This window comes from Saccoglossus kowalevskii, chromosome 11 (genome assembly GCF_978046115.1).
Source record: "Saccoglossus kowalevskii chromosome 11, keSacKowa6.1, whole genome shotgun sequence".
NCBI classification, from domain to species: domain Eukaryota; kingdom Metazoa; phylum Hemichordata; class Enteropneusta; family Harrimaniidae; genus Saccoglossus; species Saccoglossus kowalevskii.
In genome coordinates this window covers 4,000,603-4,017,707 of record NC_140651.1, presented here as the reverse complement: position 1 = coordinate 4,017,707, position 17,105 = coordinate 4,000,603, and the positions used below count along the sequence as shown (strand labels likewise).

The window sequence follows — 17,105 nt, the reverse complement described above, 5'->3', positions numbered from 1 at the left end:
GCTAGATACATGAGGATCACATGATTACACCATGATAACCGCATGGCTATCACATGATTACACCATGATAACCACATGACTATCACATGGTTACGCCATGATAACCAAATGACTATCACATGGTTATGCCATAACCACATGACTATCACATGATCATACCATGCTACCTATATGATTAAAACAAGACTATCACATGACACCATACAATTAAATTTATAAGAATCACATGACTACAATATGAGAATCTTATGACAACATTATGACCTTTACATGCCAACATTTTAACATAATTACTGTTACACCATGATACCTTACCCTGTGATTTTGTCTGTCTTTAAGATGAAGACTGATAGAGCTCAGCATTTGAGTTAATGTTGCTTTAACAGCAGTATGTGTGCTAGCTTGGTGACTTGCTTTAAATGTAGATGTACAGATCTGTGGGAGTAAGTCAGCAAGCTCACAATCAAAATGGAGGAAGTGTACATGTAAAGTACTGCAAACTTCACTATTAAAAACATGATGACATCACCATGTCATGTGACAGCAGAAAACATGACAAAATACATCAGAGAATCAAGATTTTAGAATCATACTGAACGAATGAAACACAAATGTAATAATTTTTCTTATTAACTTTAGCTCAGTCTATTTGGGCAAACTACTGTGATGTACATGGTAATATTTAGCATCTGATTTTAACAGCAAAGCAATGAAGTCAGCCATCTATTTCTTTATCCAGCAATATCGTACTCAATATATGACAATAATGCACATGCAAGATAAGGGTCAAAGGTCATGTTATACAAGCAGAAATGCCATAACTGGATAAAGAATTAGATTGGTGATGTAACTCTGATGGTTGACATTACCTTGTTCATGCCATCTTGGGAACAAGGGGGCTCAATTGAGGCATGATGGGAAATAGTGGGCTCATTTACATGTAGGTCTGAGGTATAAAACTTGGCAAAGTTTCTGAGTGTTCCAGTCAGTGTTGCCTTGACTTTATTCTTGACATGAACTTTACTGATTTCATACACGTCAGTGCAAAGCTGAAAATAAGTGAGTGAGCAAAACACGGCATGAAAGTTGAAACAATATGACTTCTTGAGAATTTAGTTACATAATGTACCGATAACTCAAATATTCGAAATATCCAACATGTATCAAGTAATTTGGGTATTTCTTTGTATTTACTCGGAATCACAAAAATTACTGTTTGAAATTACTGCCTTCTATGTGCTTGAGACTTTTCAGTTTGGATGGTAAATATTAAAAATTACAAAAATGGTCTGCTTCAATGATAATTTTGAAAATGCAATTTTACTAAATAATATTATTGGATGACATTTCATGCCAAGGCCCTGGCTGATAAGAAAAGATTTAGAATAACAAGTTCAAATTACATGTTTTGTGGTACTTACATGAAATAGTAGTACCGGTATTTTAAAATAATTGTTAATGCATGGCTGGTTACTTTCTGGCAAGACTGGTAAAATTTTAAAGTTACATACCCTGGTATCTGGTACATAATTTTGAGAATTTCACTGCATAACATTAATTTCATTAAAGTATCCATAATTAATGTTAATGTTTTCATCTTTTTCATTTATTGCATTGATTCTGTTATCTCGGTAATTGGTGTCTATGTCAAGTAATTTTGTTGAGCCATCAGTTGTTTCATTAAGTTCTCGCACAGGTACATTACTGGGGGTTTGCAACTACGGTGACATGATACCAAGATCCCATCACATAAGCGTTCCAGCTCAGAAAAATGCGAACGCGCAAGCCCAAGGTAACTAGGATACTGGGATGTCCAGGTGGATCAAAATAGCTGCTCACGATATGATGGATTACGATAACTATATTTTCTGTACATTTTCGATGTATTACATTTTTTCACTATGAATGTGGTAATACATGTTTTATTGTATTATAAACCGCCTATGTCATGTCAGAAGGTCGTAGCATCAGTCTCGAGATGAGACTTGAATGGGATTCTTGGCATGATGAGACTTGAATGGGATCTTGGCATGATGTCACCATAGACTACTATGCGCGTTGCAGACCTCTGGTTCTCGACGATACTGATAGTTTGATTCAGTGAAGCCATATCTTTCATTTTACGATGAATGTTCATGTGTGATCGACTTAAAACAATCAATTTCTGCATCCATACAATTGTAATATAAGTAAACCAGAAAGTCATTACTGTTTAAGTATGGTGATACCATAATGGTTTTCTGTGGCCAAAAAACAAGACAAACATTAAGCATTTTTTTTCACAGAATCACTCATTCACATTGGTATTTCTAGAAATAAATATTTGCCTGGCAATTGTTTCATCATCAGCAATTCATGTGACATGCTCTTATCAGCTAACTCATTGCTTAACCAAAAGTTTACACATCTAGTACTTTCTGAGGGCACAAATTCAGTTTCAGTTTTATTCTTCCCAAAAAAATGAAGCAGTTTTCACTGCATGCAAAGACTGATGCATAATATTAGCAATTTTACAGCCGAGAATTATTCGGACAGTCAGTTAGCAATATATCTTTTCCAATCTAGACTTGATGGCGCCATTGGCACGCCTACAGTTGAGGGTCATTTCATTATCTTGCTAGATGCGGGTAAAACGCTGTTTTCAAAACGACACACGTTGGTTACCATACATTAACAGGTTATATGTTGTATATGCATTTAAAGTGTTATTTTTAATTGTTATAACCATCTGAGTCCACCTGACATAGCGCAATTTACAAAACAACTCCCGAGTGTTGAGTAATCCCAGGTATTAATGAACTCGTCGTTGGCGGGAAGGCTCAAAGTAAAGTTTCTTGGCATTGGACGCGCTGCAGTTTCGCGACAGTTTTGAGCTAAACTAAAAGCTGTTTTTACATTACTGGTGCGTTATGTATCAAATTCAGATTTTATACCACATGCCCATCAATCAAGTGGCGCCGACAAGTCTAGATAGGGCAAAGACCATTTTGCGAACTGACTGTCTGAATAATTTCCAGAACGGCTGTAATACTTGTTTCAAGACAAGAATAGATCAGAGTTTATTCAACATATATTTGATTGGTTTTACCCCTGGTAATTCTTACCTCTGCTATTTTAATAACTGTTTTCGCATTTATCACACATACTTCAGAACAGGTAATCATTAGAAGAAACTGTAAATAAACAGAAGTCACAACAAGATTTATATACAGGTTGTTTTTGATAGAAAATAAATTGTGTTTCCTTTCCTGAACCTCACATTAAAGTTGTATGCAAATACCGGTACATTGAATAGTATTTTTAGCTGGGTCTATGTTGAACACAGATTTGTATTTTTAGGTTTTTAAGAATTGCATCTATCTTGATGTCTGTCACATACCAGGTGTAGTCTAAACTCAACAATGCATTGCCATGTTAAATGCATATGGCTGGGATATTAATGTACATCTATAACACATTCTGCTTTTGTTTTAGAAAATCTGTTGATGTTCAGAAATAACAACTCAACAATGCATTGCCATGTTAAATGCATATGGCTGGGATATTAATATACATCTATAACACATTCTGCTTTTGTTTTAGAAAATCTGTTGATGTTCAGAAATAACAACTCAACAATGCATTGCCATGTTAAATGCATATGGCTAGGATATTAATATACATCTATAACACATTCTGCTTTTGTTTTAGAAAATCTGTTGATGTTCAGAAATAACAACTCAACAATGCATTGCCATGTTAAATGCATATGGCTGGGATATTAATGTACATCTATAACACATTCTGCTTTTGTTTTAGAAAATCTGTTGATGTTCAGAAATATGTCATTTTTGTTTCATTTTTTTCAATAGCTATTGTAAATATTTGACACATACACACTAGCATAACAAACAACAGGTTTTCGAACACCAAACAGAAAAGTATTACACATTTTCACAAAACTGAAAACATGACCAGTCACTGGTAAAAAGTGATGGGACCTGACAATATTGGGTTTACTTAAAGCATTGTGGGGGAAAATGTTATTATTAACAAACATTAAAAATTCCCATCCTGCTTTTTAGTACCACTTAACTATTTTAATCCATAGAATATACATGTATGTACATACACACACAACATCTGACACATGTAGACAAGACCAAACATCTGTTGCCTTTGCCCAATTCAGACAATCTGTAAATAACTACGGTCTGTAGTTATACTATATACATATGAAAAGAATCTCTGGGCATAAACTGAAATGTCAATATTACTAATTTTATTGTATAATGCTAAAACTTAACTAGTGGTAAATAAAACAGGTTATATTTTTATAACAATATTAACAACATTATATTTTTTCTAGCAAATTATATTACACATGTTAGCAGAAGTTCTACTATTGCGACAGACAGCAAGCATTTATACAATCAATTCAATTTATACTATATACTATTGTGTAGAATTGACAACATCAGCATTTTAGTATGCTGTAAGGCAATTTCAGTAGTTTGGATCAAAATCCCTGATAAATTTTTAGAGGATTTGATGATTTATGTGATTCATGAAAACAAAATTTTGCGAAAGTCACTGCCACTCTTTGTCATAGGACCCCACAGATATTTTCACAACTACAAAATTTCATGATTTTCAGTGACTCACAAAACATAAAATGAAAGCAGCTTACTGTAAATAATTACTACTGGTAGACTTAATGCTTGGTAACATCCTTTAAAACTGATATTATTCCATGCAGCTACAATACAATGTTTTTTCAGACTTATTTTGATCAAGATCTGTTGCCAATGAAGAAATCATGTCCTTTTTATCAAATATCTCCCCCAAAATCATAGAAAAATATCTAAAAATTTGAAAATCAAGTCACCAAATCTTGGAAGGAAAAATGTTCTTTTTCAAATATCGAAATATTACAATTATAAAATTACCTTTAAAATATCTAATTGCAAGTCATCATGTAAACTAGGCATCATGGAAATGGTGTTCAATATTTGTGATGTCATCTGATTTTCTTCATTTTCTTCACTTAGGTTTGACTTGAATCTTTCATCTGTAGTTAATTTCTGAAAAGTAACATAATATTCAAATTTCAAACTAATTACAAATACATGTATGCTCTGATGAAAACTTCTGTCTTTAAGTGTAACAATATATGTGTATTTTGAGGAAGGAAATGGTAGAACTGTTAATTTCATTATTTTTTAAATATGAAACTGTTTAGTGATTTTTTCCAAGGTTGATAAAGTACTTTTTCTTCTTCTAATTTTTCTTTGTGCAGACCCTTAACCCCAAACAGTAGGATAATATTAGAACCTGTTAAGCATTTTGATCGTTATCATTTGAAAACACTTATTGTATTATCAAAGTTTTTTTAAATATTGTTTTGAGTACTTTATATATTTGATACATGTACAATTTTTTGCTTTAAACCATGTCTATAAATAGACATGTTGTTCAAACAAATGCGAACGTGATAGAAAACATCCCTTTGTTACTTATTTCTATAATTTTAACTTTCGACCAATTAGGGACATTCCCGCCTAGTGTTCAGTATCCTACCGAGCCCATAAATAGGACATGCAAGTATTTTAGCGCCAGTCTTTACTGCGTTGTTGTGTTTAACGTTTGCTTACATATTACTTTATGGTAAATTCTCCGGTATATCAGTGGGTGTACTTTATTGACGTAATAAACTACTCTACTTGTTTATTACTCACATATACGTTTCTTGTGATTGATTTGTTTGCATAGCCTGGCATTTCTTACTTGGATATAACAAAGTCACGAATCATAACCCCACACTGTTTTTGAATTGAGCAAAATAGCCATAATAGTTACATGTGTATGAGGACACAAATTACCACCAGTGGATAAAATTACAATTACATGTACCAAACAATACAAAATACTCTCTGCTATATTGTGGACCAAATACTTTTTCTTTTAATGACCAAAATGGCTGCCAGTCAACCATATTGCATCTGGTCAACAAAAAAAAGATAACTATCAGTTATTAAATGTAAAACAACTCACCTGTAACCCTCCTAAAGCAAAGCTGGCTATTTTATTATTTTTGGATTCAAAAGCCAACTTTATTGGTTCTAGACAAATCTCTCGAAGTTGAAATGTTGGCACTGTCTTTGCAATATTCTGAGCATCAAGTGTATCTAGAAAACAATAACAGACATATTGATGTGAGATATATTTATGGAAATAAAGGATGATGTATTGTCTATTATTGCAGGACAACAGGGCAAAGACGGGGATGTTCGCGATAACGTTAATCGCGCAATAAATGGCAATAATTATAATACTCTGCACTCTGCAAAAAACAAACATAGCCAAAAGTATTTTAGGGGTATTCCCATGATTAATAATAGGTTATAAACATTTAATGATGGTCAATTTTGATGATGTAAAGATATATCAATGCAATATTCCCCTCTGAAATATCGGCATTTTGACATTGAGCTATGAAATATTAAATTGAAGTTCTACATCAAATCATTTGTTCATTGTGGCAAATGTTAGGTCCGTGTCTTTCAGTAAATACAAAAGATCTCACAATGAAGAGAAAATCACCTATTACATGTACAACATACATGTCTCATTAAGTCTGAAAATATTAATCTTACAATACTTGGTATATGCACACATGTAATTTGTATCCAGTGTTTTATTAATTATGGAGACAGATGGGGATTGACAGAGCTGACTATCTACATCAGTTATACACTACACACAGTACATTTTTTAAAGACAAAGTTTGGGGATGAGAGGTTACTATGACTATTAGTCATGTGTCAACCAGCATGTCCATCAAATACCATTAAAACATTTCAAACTTTTTGATTTGAAATTTGTTATTGATCATGAAACTACATCTGTTGCCAACTCTGTCAATATAAGTCTGAATTAAATGAAATATAATAATTACATTCAATTTGATACAAATATAATCATTTTAAAATGACACGTATAGATTATTAGCTACATGAATTGATGAAATGTGTTAGAAGTACTTAATACCAGAGCTAACTTATTTTCCATATTAAATCATGTTCATTCATGCCCCGCACCCCCATCAACAAGTATTAATATGTTTAATTCAAAATGTATATTACGTTATTTAAATACTGCGTTAAAATAAACATGAAATATGCCTAAATATGATTATACTCAATAAATTCATGTTTATTCTTTTATACTAACATTACATGTACATTTTATTGGTTACTGACCAGTGTTGTAAGATCTCTGCCATGGTGATGGAAAATTTTAAATTAATTTTAACATATATCATAGTACGATGGTTTCACAAAAATAACTTGTGAAATATTTGTCTGTGTGATGAAATTTGTCATTAAAATAGAATCTGTGTAGTTTCTGTGGTCATTTGGGCACTCTGAAATAAATACACGGCATGGATGGTCAGTTTGTTTTATTGCATGGCCATATAAATGTTAAAAAATAAAATAAAACACACTCATTGGTCGGTTTAAATGCAACACACTGGGAATTAATGATGGCCCTCCCTCCTAGATGACCGACAACATACATGTACAATGACAACACTTTCACTAATGAATCAAATACAAGGTTAACACCGGTGCTGAATATTTACTGACATGTACATGTAGGCTAGGAAAAGATATTTTGATCAAGTATTTGCTCGTTTTCAGCAGCAAAAGCTTTAGTAGTTCAATTAATGTAAAAATCAGACGATCAAATGACTATTTTCATTGGTTAACTGAGTTGCGTCATTTTAAAATGAGTAGTTTGGTTATGGAATTAGTAGTAGGATAACTATTTTTTAACCTCTGCTTCACTGTGCATCAATGCTATGCATGACTGTAGGAGACTTCAGCAAGCAGACAAATTCCAGTCTACACATTCATGTGTCAGTAATTTTCATTATAGAATGCATGTAACCATTAATAGTACATGCTGTATCTCTAGTCTGCCTACGTGAATACAGTGGAATCAACATCATCAGTGTTATACAGGTAGTGGATTTCACTGAATATCTGATACCAAAGCACTAATGCAGCATTTGACTCACGTTAAAACAAGCGGTGTCTGGTTAAAAAAAAAAAAAAGGCTGCATATGCTGAAGTATCATTAGACTCCCCTCCATGTTTCTGATTGAACTAGTATTTCACAATTCATTGTAAAACCAATTTTTACTTGTACCTGCTGTGCTTTTACCTCATGTAGATTTATGATATTTGCAAATACTAGTACATGTACTTTGTATGTCAGCTAAAAACTATTAATTCATTCATTCATTGGATTTATATATATAGTAGTAGATTTTAGATATCTAACTTGTTATGTTTATTTTAACACCTTTATTGCATTTCATAAACCAAAATAGATATGTAATTCATTCTATAAGGTTGTAATAAAGAATTATCTTATCTTATCTTATCTTATCTTATATATAATCATGGAATTGTAAATAGGGCTGTCAATATCATCATGATTATATCTTGGCTATGGTATGGTTATCAAAATCAAAGAACAACTGGGAATAAACTGGAACTTTAACACTTTATTCAAAAAATTCACCCTTACAACTACTTGTACTCGATTGGATGAGTCTCGAATGCCACAATTTAAATTGTGAAAACGAAATTCTCATCCAATGTCTTTTCAATACAGAGGGCTCAAAAGTAATTTTTTTTTTTCAATGGAGCCATTAATGTTTTGGTCAATTGTGAAAACATAGAAATAACCAACTCACTTTTGAGAAGAACAAACCATAATCTATTGAATAGAGATATTTTTAATTTTATGTGAATTTCTAGTACTTCAATTCAGCTACCAATTTTGCAGTCCTTTAGGTGAATGTCAAATATGGGAGCACACACTAGAAGAAAATAAGGTGTATGCCATAGCAATCTGAAAATCAAGATGAAAGTGAGGACTGTTGCTAAACAAAGTGACCTGGTGTCATTACTTGAAATTGGAACACACTAATTTTTAATGCAGACCTAGTACCTTTCTGGCTGGGGTGGTGACATTTGAAAGACATCTGCTCTGGTGTCTGGTGAGCCTTGTCTGGTACCCGGTACACAATTTTAATAAATTTCCAATACTGGGAAGTATACAGGCATGTAAGCTAAACACAAATTTAAACCACTAATGAACTGCCACATGGACAAGTCAACAAAACATGTCTTTATAGTTGGTATGAATATACCCCCATATGCTGAGTTCTATTTTCATACAAAGAACATCTGGGTTTGCTCACACACATATTGATTTTCAAATTAATATAAAATAAGAAAGAACACCACCTGTACACACTGCGAAGAGTAAATTACTAAGAACATTAGACAAATATACAAATCTGGTTCTTGTAATAAGTAAATTTGAACAAATAGTGTGGTGATGCAGATTATATCTTGCTTGATACGCTTGTGAATTTATAATGTTCTGTAAGCTAGTCTGGTCTATGGTAGGTAGTTTAGGCTGAAAAAAAAAATATCTCTGTTTCTCGCTTCCGCACGCATCATTTTCATCATTTTTTTCCTTTCAAAGCATTCCAAAATGTGCTTGTACTTGCACTTGTCTCAAATTTTCCCCCATTTTAGTTCAGTATTCAAAATCGCCTCATTTTAAAATTTACATGAAACGAGAAACAGAGAATTTTTGTTTCCTGGCCTTATGAAGATTGCTCCAAATTTCTACTTGACCTTAACTTAACCCCTTAAAAGCATTCATTTTTCCACAGATGTTATAGTGCAATGTTGTTCAAATTTGTATGTAATGTTCCAAATTTATTTGCTAATTGACATAATGTAACAGGTTTTCAGATCAACATTTTTGAAAAAAATGGAAGAAATTATGTGGAATTATCTGGTAAAAAGAAAAGTGTTAAGCAGGAAGGTACAGAACCTTCACAGAGCTGGTCGCCATTAGAATATGCAAATCCTGCATTGCAGGTGTAACACAAGGGTCGATTTTATATTTCGGCATTTGGAAGACAGAAGATGCATTGTAAAACCGATACTCAATCATCAATTATGACTCCTATCCCAAGAAGCAATATGGCCTGATCAACCCATGGCAGTTCAAGAGACACTGAATTTTGTAAATAGTGTATTTGAGTTTTACAGGTCATTTTGTAATTTGTGTAGTACAACATACCGGTAAGATGTGTAATTGTTAAGTGTAACGACTATAGTGTGAAATTAAGATATACCAACAAATTAGATGCAATATGGATGAGAAAACGCATTTTTATTTTTGTTCTTTGATACAGCATAACACAATTTGGAATATGATTTTATTTTATCATAAGCAGAACACAATTGTATTCATTTGGTGGAAAGTTAAAATGTTGATACACTGTTACGAATTGTCACAATCAGTGCAACTATGTATTAGAGCTTTCACTGTTTCCTCACACAAATACAAAGTTACACATTACAAAAACAGTGTTTTCTCATTTCATGACAATTCATGGACATACAGTGCCAAACAACAAAATTAATAATTGTTCATTTCATACTACAACTTTAAACAAATGATTGCAAAGATTGTAGTCACTAAAATAAATAAATACAAATATTTATCCCTCAACTATAATCATTCCCAGTATCAAAATATACTAAAAATTTAGTTTTCCCAGTCACATAGCAACTATCAGTTTAAGGACAAATGTTTCTCTATGTGTAGTTTCTTGATTAAAATAGACTTCTAGTTACAACAGATGTTCATCTAAATAAGCAGGTACAATAATGACATAGATAAATAATGTACAATTAATAAAATCATTACTCCAGTAATAACCTTATTAGCCAAAGTGTTTAAGCCTTGCCTAATAATGAAACAAATTTGGAACCCCAAAAAAGAACATTAAGGCAGGGTTTGCGCTAGTGTCTCGGCAAGACTAGGTCTCTTTTCAATAATTGGAGTCCGGGAAGCAAAATATGGGCTTAACGCAATCCCTGATTAAGGTACACTATATACTAATTACTATACTGATATATCAAATATATCATCAAATTTTGATGCAAATATCTTTTTCAAATATTGCCAAAAACATAATACATCATCATAATTCAAGTTATATATTGAATATATCATCTAATGTTGACAAAAATATCATCCTCATATGTTGATGAAAATCCAATGGATCATTTTTTTAAGTTACCCGATATATCAAATATATAATATTATCAAATTTAATAATACATCTGTCATCGTAATGTCATAAGTTACTGTGTGCCGTAATTTCATTCTACCATTTTATGAAATGCAAATTCCAAATATGGAATGATTATGCGCGTAAGTGTCCTCTAATAATAAAAACAAACATGGCTACACAGAGGTTTTGACCGGACTCAACACAAAGAAGTTTGCTACATCTTTTCTAAACTTTTTTGATTTCAGCATTCCCATGATGTATCCTTGGAAGGAAAAGATGTATAATAATAAGGTTATTACGAGGAAACCTCAAAGTATGCATTCAGACACTATGCAGTAGCATCGACCTCCGCTGCGTGTCGGTCGATATACCTTACTTTCTTCGTGCATACTTTGCAATATCCTCGTAATAACCTCATAATATAATAAAAGTTTTAATAAAATTATTAATTTCTTGCTAATAATACAGCCCCCAAATTTTGTTGATCTTTGAATAATCTACATGCAACATAGACTGGCGTTACTGACATCAATATATCATGAATATTTATTAACTTTGAATAATGCCACTTTTCTAAATTATTAAAATGCAAATATATAGACAAACTTGATGAAAATATCTTTAATGTTTCAATGTAATATAACATTTATATGTCCATCAAACAATATATTGGATATAACTGTTATTGTAAATCAAATGTCATTATGTTTATAATTGTCATATGTCTTTGTCATGTACAAAGGAAGTCTCAATACAAATTGAGAAACAGTATACTTGAAGTGGTGTTTGAATATGCCATTATAAAATTCTCAATTTATACTTTTCCACACAAAACAACCTAAGAATACAGATATGATACTTTGTGTTGGCGTTTATTATTGATGATGATTTTATCCTGCATGTATGTCACTCAATAATATCTAGCCAAGTTTGCATTAGTGAATTACTACGTTCACGCGACGGGATCTTGGCACGTGCCAAAATTTGTAATTTTTTGTGTTTGCAGAAGGATTACAGCAGTTGCGTTCACGTTATTCGGAACCCATCTGTTATTTGGCCCAAACATGGGAAACAATACGCATATGATGATAATAATAATTGCTATAGTGAAATTATATCCATTTGTTACTATGGTGTTTATTACGAGCCATCGTGCACATGAACGGCAAAGAAGATTCGAAACAATTATTTTTTTCACGTCAATGTAGTTGCAAGAAAATAGCGGTTGCAGCAGCACATAAATATGCGTCACTCGCTGACGACGGTTTGCATTCATTTCATTCATTACTACAGCATCCGACTATATACTAGTATATCTGTTTTTCCTGTCATCGTCATTTCATACTAGTATGAATCAGCTTATGTTTTGGTCCCAAGCATCTATCAGGACCGAGGTAGAGTTCTTTTTGGCACGTGCCCACTCGGTCCCGAGTCTCTGCACGCGCCGAGATCTCTAACGTGAAAGCTTTCCCACACATAAAAAAATGTTTTAGATATTCAAATAAAGATCTTATCTTGTAATTATACATATGTCTATAATATTGGAATAGTCCCCCAGTAATAATTCCTAGAGTCAAATATTCCGGTAATTTTGAAGCTATACCCAACACTGTAGCAGCAGTATGCTCCAGCTTGAATGCCTTGCATTTTTCATAACTTTTTAGATAAAAATATTATCTGATTTAGAACTTTTCTTGTTTTTGAATAATTCTGTGTTTATATACTGTGGAATACTTTATTTTCGCTGGAATTAATTTTCGCTGAATGAAAAAGCTTTTTGGACATTTTCTGTGGAATATATTTTCACTGATTTTTGATGAGTTTATATAGAAATATAGGAAAAAATGTATATTCGCTGGATTTTATTTTCACGGAATCATCCTTTCAGCGAAAATAGCGAAAATAAATTCAAAGCGAAAATAAAGTATTCTACAGTATCAAGTTGGTAAACATTCATTTCACTGTTTTTACTCCATTAACTCCATTAAAAGTGCTAAACTAAAAATTGCAAAATTATTTTATGTTGGGTGTTTTAACCATATAGACATATGGGGCCTGGTAATAATGGGCTACTAACAGTACTGCAATAGAGCAAATGTGGTATGGCCACAATTACGGGAAATGAAGGAAGACAGAAAAAGCAGTATTGTAATGTTCTATCAAAAATTACAATTCACCTGTATAGCATTTGTCATGATTGTAAAATTTTAATAAAAAAGGAAATTACATAATGGTAGTATGCTGTTCACAACATGAAATTGATCAAATGTACAACTTTTGCAGATGATAAAGGTTTTTTCAACCACATATTTGTTATGAATCCCTTGAGGTAAGTTTATTACTTATACATGTATGTACACAAAGACACTGCGAAATAATACACCAAAACAGTTATGAATATGCCTATTGCTATTCTAGTTTTTGATTACTGATTCGTTTGAAACAAACAACCTCATGAATATCCATGAGGCGATAAATCTGATGTTAATCTTTGTTAATTAATGTGGGCATGTTTTGTGAAAGGCATTCAAAGAGTTCATTCTTATACTGTCCCAGAAACAGTAGTAACAGGGAAGGTTAAATAAAATAGGGAAAACAGACTATCGGTGAGATACAAATGCTATTTGTTACACATGTGTGTCTAGATGTGTTCAGTATTATATTTAGCTAATGCAGTGTATTACCGGTGCCTGGGCTTTCAATTAGGGTAAAATAGCTACTGTAAAAGCATTTATTTTCTCTGGCATTCAATTTCACTATTTTGATGTTTTGAACAATTTCACTGGGTCTTAGGTTCACAAACTTGGCAGGGAAATAAATGAGTTCTAAACTTGGTTTATGTGGATTTAATTTAGTTAATAGTGAATTTCACTGATTAGCAAAAATTTAAAACCAATGTTTACAGTATAGCCACAGTGGCCATTTCTACCTCCAACTCTGTTTAGGCCGTTAATGCAGACAGGAAGAAGATAACATTAATATGAAAAATCACAATGTCTTAGACTTATTGAAATATGCTACTGTAGCAGATTTATTTCATAGAACATGTATTTCTGACATTAATTTACTCTAAACAGTTTAATTTTTATTGCTAGAAATGTTCACAAATCAAGGATCTTATGGCATTCATGAAAGCAAAATTTTTCTAGAGTCACTGAATCCCAAAAAAATTTTCATTACAACAAAATTTTATGATTTTCTCTGACTTGAAAAATTTATGAAAATTCGTGTCTCGCAAAATAAAAGTAGTTTACTGTTTTTAGTTTGAAATTATTTATATTAGCTAACATGGTGAAAGTAACATCATTTATAGGAGAAAATCTAAAAATATCGGGTAATTCATTATTGGCGACCGGAAGCCTAAATTATACGATTACTATTTGTGTTATGATTTATGTTCTTGAATGCTGCTCATCTATTCTGTCATTTGTAAATGTTGTAAATTAATATTTTGTTCAAAATTTACTAAATAATAATAAATATTACAAGCCATGCATGGCACAGTCCCAGTTAGTTATCAAATTTAAGATATATAGTTTTGTTTATAGCAATAACCATGTCAGGAATATGATTTTTTAACATTAAAATGATTGACATTTGTATCTGATCGTCAAACAAGTACTTGTCCATATTGAGAGATATTGCTCTGGAACAGCATTCAAAATCAGCCATTTTGAATACATGTATATATATAACCTGATGTATAACGAATATATAAAATTTAAATATAATAAGTCAAAGCATTTAAGAGATATGGCTCTAGAAGCCCAATCATTAAAACAAAATGGCCGCCAGTCAGCCATTTTGAATCCAATCTGAAAAATAAAAAGTTTGAATGAAATCCACCCATAAATGCTTGATATTTGATGATTTTTTAGCACAAAAATGACCACCATTCGGCCATTTTGAATAGAATAGTCAAACCAATATATCTGTTTATCTAAGACATGATTTATAATGAATATTTATAATTTGAAAATATTATCAGTCAAAACAAGTCGGAGATATGGGTCTAGAAGCCCATTCATTAAAACAAAATGGCAGCCAGACATGTCTAATATATGTAATGTCTAATATATGTACCAAGTTTGAACGAAATCCATCCATAAATGCCAGAAATGCTTGATATTTGATGATTGTTTAGCACAAAAAAGGCCACCATTTGGCCATTTTGAATAGGATTGTCAAACCAATATATCTGTCTATCTATGACATGATGTATAATGAATATTTAAAATTTGAACATAATCAGTGAAAGCAAGTCAGAGATATGGCACGAGAACCATTCATTAATACAAAATGGCCACCAGTCGGCCATTTTGAATCTTATCTGAAAAACAAAATTATTTGCATCAAGGTCCCATAATGTCTAATGTATATACCAAGTTTGAACAAAATCCATCTGTAAACAGCTGAGAAATGGTTGATTTTTAGGATTTTTTAACACAAAAATGGCCGCCATTTGGCCATCTTTAATCAGATCGTAAAACAAAATGATGTGCAACAAGGTCCTATAATGTCTAATGTATATACCAAGTTTGAACAAACTTCATCTGTAAACAGCCGAGACATACTTGATTTTGATGATTATTAGCACAAAAATGGCCGCCATTCGGCCATCTTGAATCAGATTGTGAAACAAATTGACGTGCATATGTATAATATCATGTATGATGTATGTGTGAAGCTTGATTGTGATTGGTCCAGGCATTTCTAAGATACAGGTCCGGACGCACGCACGCACAGACGCACGCACACACGCACACACACACGGAGGTCAAAACATAAGTCCCCGTTTTCGGACTGCATCCGAACGGGGACTAAAAATGACATAAATCACATTATGATGTACAAATGTATATAAGAAATGTTTGCTATCTTTTTGTGTTCGCAATTAACACATTTACTAACATTCAAAAAAGTTCACACGAATCATGTAATTTTTACTTGTGCATATATTTTATCATATATGATAGCAGTGGTGTTGAATAATGTCCATCATTAATTGTTTCAGTAGAAGTCAACAGTCTAAAGCCAATTTTTGGAAACTATCAAAACAACAGAGTGATATTAAAAAGCGATTAAAGCATTTTAATTAAGTAAAGAAAGAGTTTTTGTTTAGAATAAAGAAGCAAACTCATTAATTATGACAGATTATCTATTAAAATCATGAATTTAAAATTCAAACTAGATGAAGCCATTGTGATAAACATTCATAGCTTTAAATAACCACGTAGAGTTGACATGTAAGATCTATTCATAGAAAATAATATACGACACACAATTTTTTTAAAGAAAATAAATAAAATTGTGAAAATAGATTTAAAAAGTCAAAACAAAATATTCCAAATTGTTAATTACGTGTTAATACAATAAAATTAAATGTTATATTTGCCTAAGCGTGAGAAAAATGAAAACTACGTTTAGGTCCAACTTACCACAGGCTATGGTACACGCCTCCCTCAGGAGTCTGTGCTTGCTTCCCGTGGCATCTTTCGCCAGCTGGGTGAAAATATCCTCCATTATAACAGACGTACTTTTATTCAGCTACCCGCGATTGAAACATTTTTAATAGCATATATACTGGTGCCTACGTGTACTGGTCGTTAGCCATGTTGATTGATGTCACAGTGAGATTTAAATCCCGACATCCATTCACAAAATGAGAAATTGACGTCGAGAGAAAGCGAGAGTACCGACAGCGAATAAACCGGAAGATGCTCGCAATACCCAAAACATCTGAAATAAACAAAAACCTATAAATATCGAGCTGTGTACTTCAACACGAAGATTAAGAATTAAATTATACGCTATTATTTAACCATACCAAAACAAGAGAGAGATAAATATGCTGCCCAAAATAACCAAGCGTTATCGACATATCATCCCTCAGGTCAATATTAGAGCAGCTGAAGCAAATCACGCGAGATCTATCGCCCTGGCTCGC

General features: G+C 32.3%; 1 protein-coding gene across 1 annotated transcript in view; it reads right to left on the bottom strand.

The window, feature by feature from the left end:
- LOC100377862 (brefeldin A-inhibited guanine nucleotide-exchange protein 3-like) overlaps positions 1–17,090 on the bottom strand; it is a 44,200-nt gene extending 27,110 nt beyond the window's left edge. The window contains exons 1-6 of the mRNA XM_085505577.1: positions 16,986–17,090; positions 16,597–16,897; positions 6,034–6,167; positions 4,929–5,063; positions 3,105–3,173; positions 316–435 (exon numbers count right to left, since the gene is read on the bottom strand). Coding sequence (XP_085361703.1) covers positions 316–435; positions 3,105–3,173; positions 4,929–5,063; positions 6,034–6,167; positions 16,597–16,681 — 543 coding nt within the window. The 5' untranslated portion in view covers positions 16,682–16,897; positions 16,986–17,090. The remainder of the gene's footprint in view (positions 1–315; positions 436–3,104; positions 3,174–4,928; positions 5,064–6,033; positions 6,168–16,596; positions 16,898–16,985) is intronic.
- Positions 17,091–17,105: the final 15 nt, after the last annotated feature.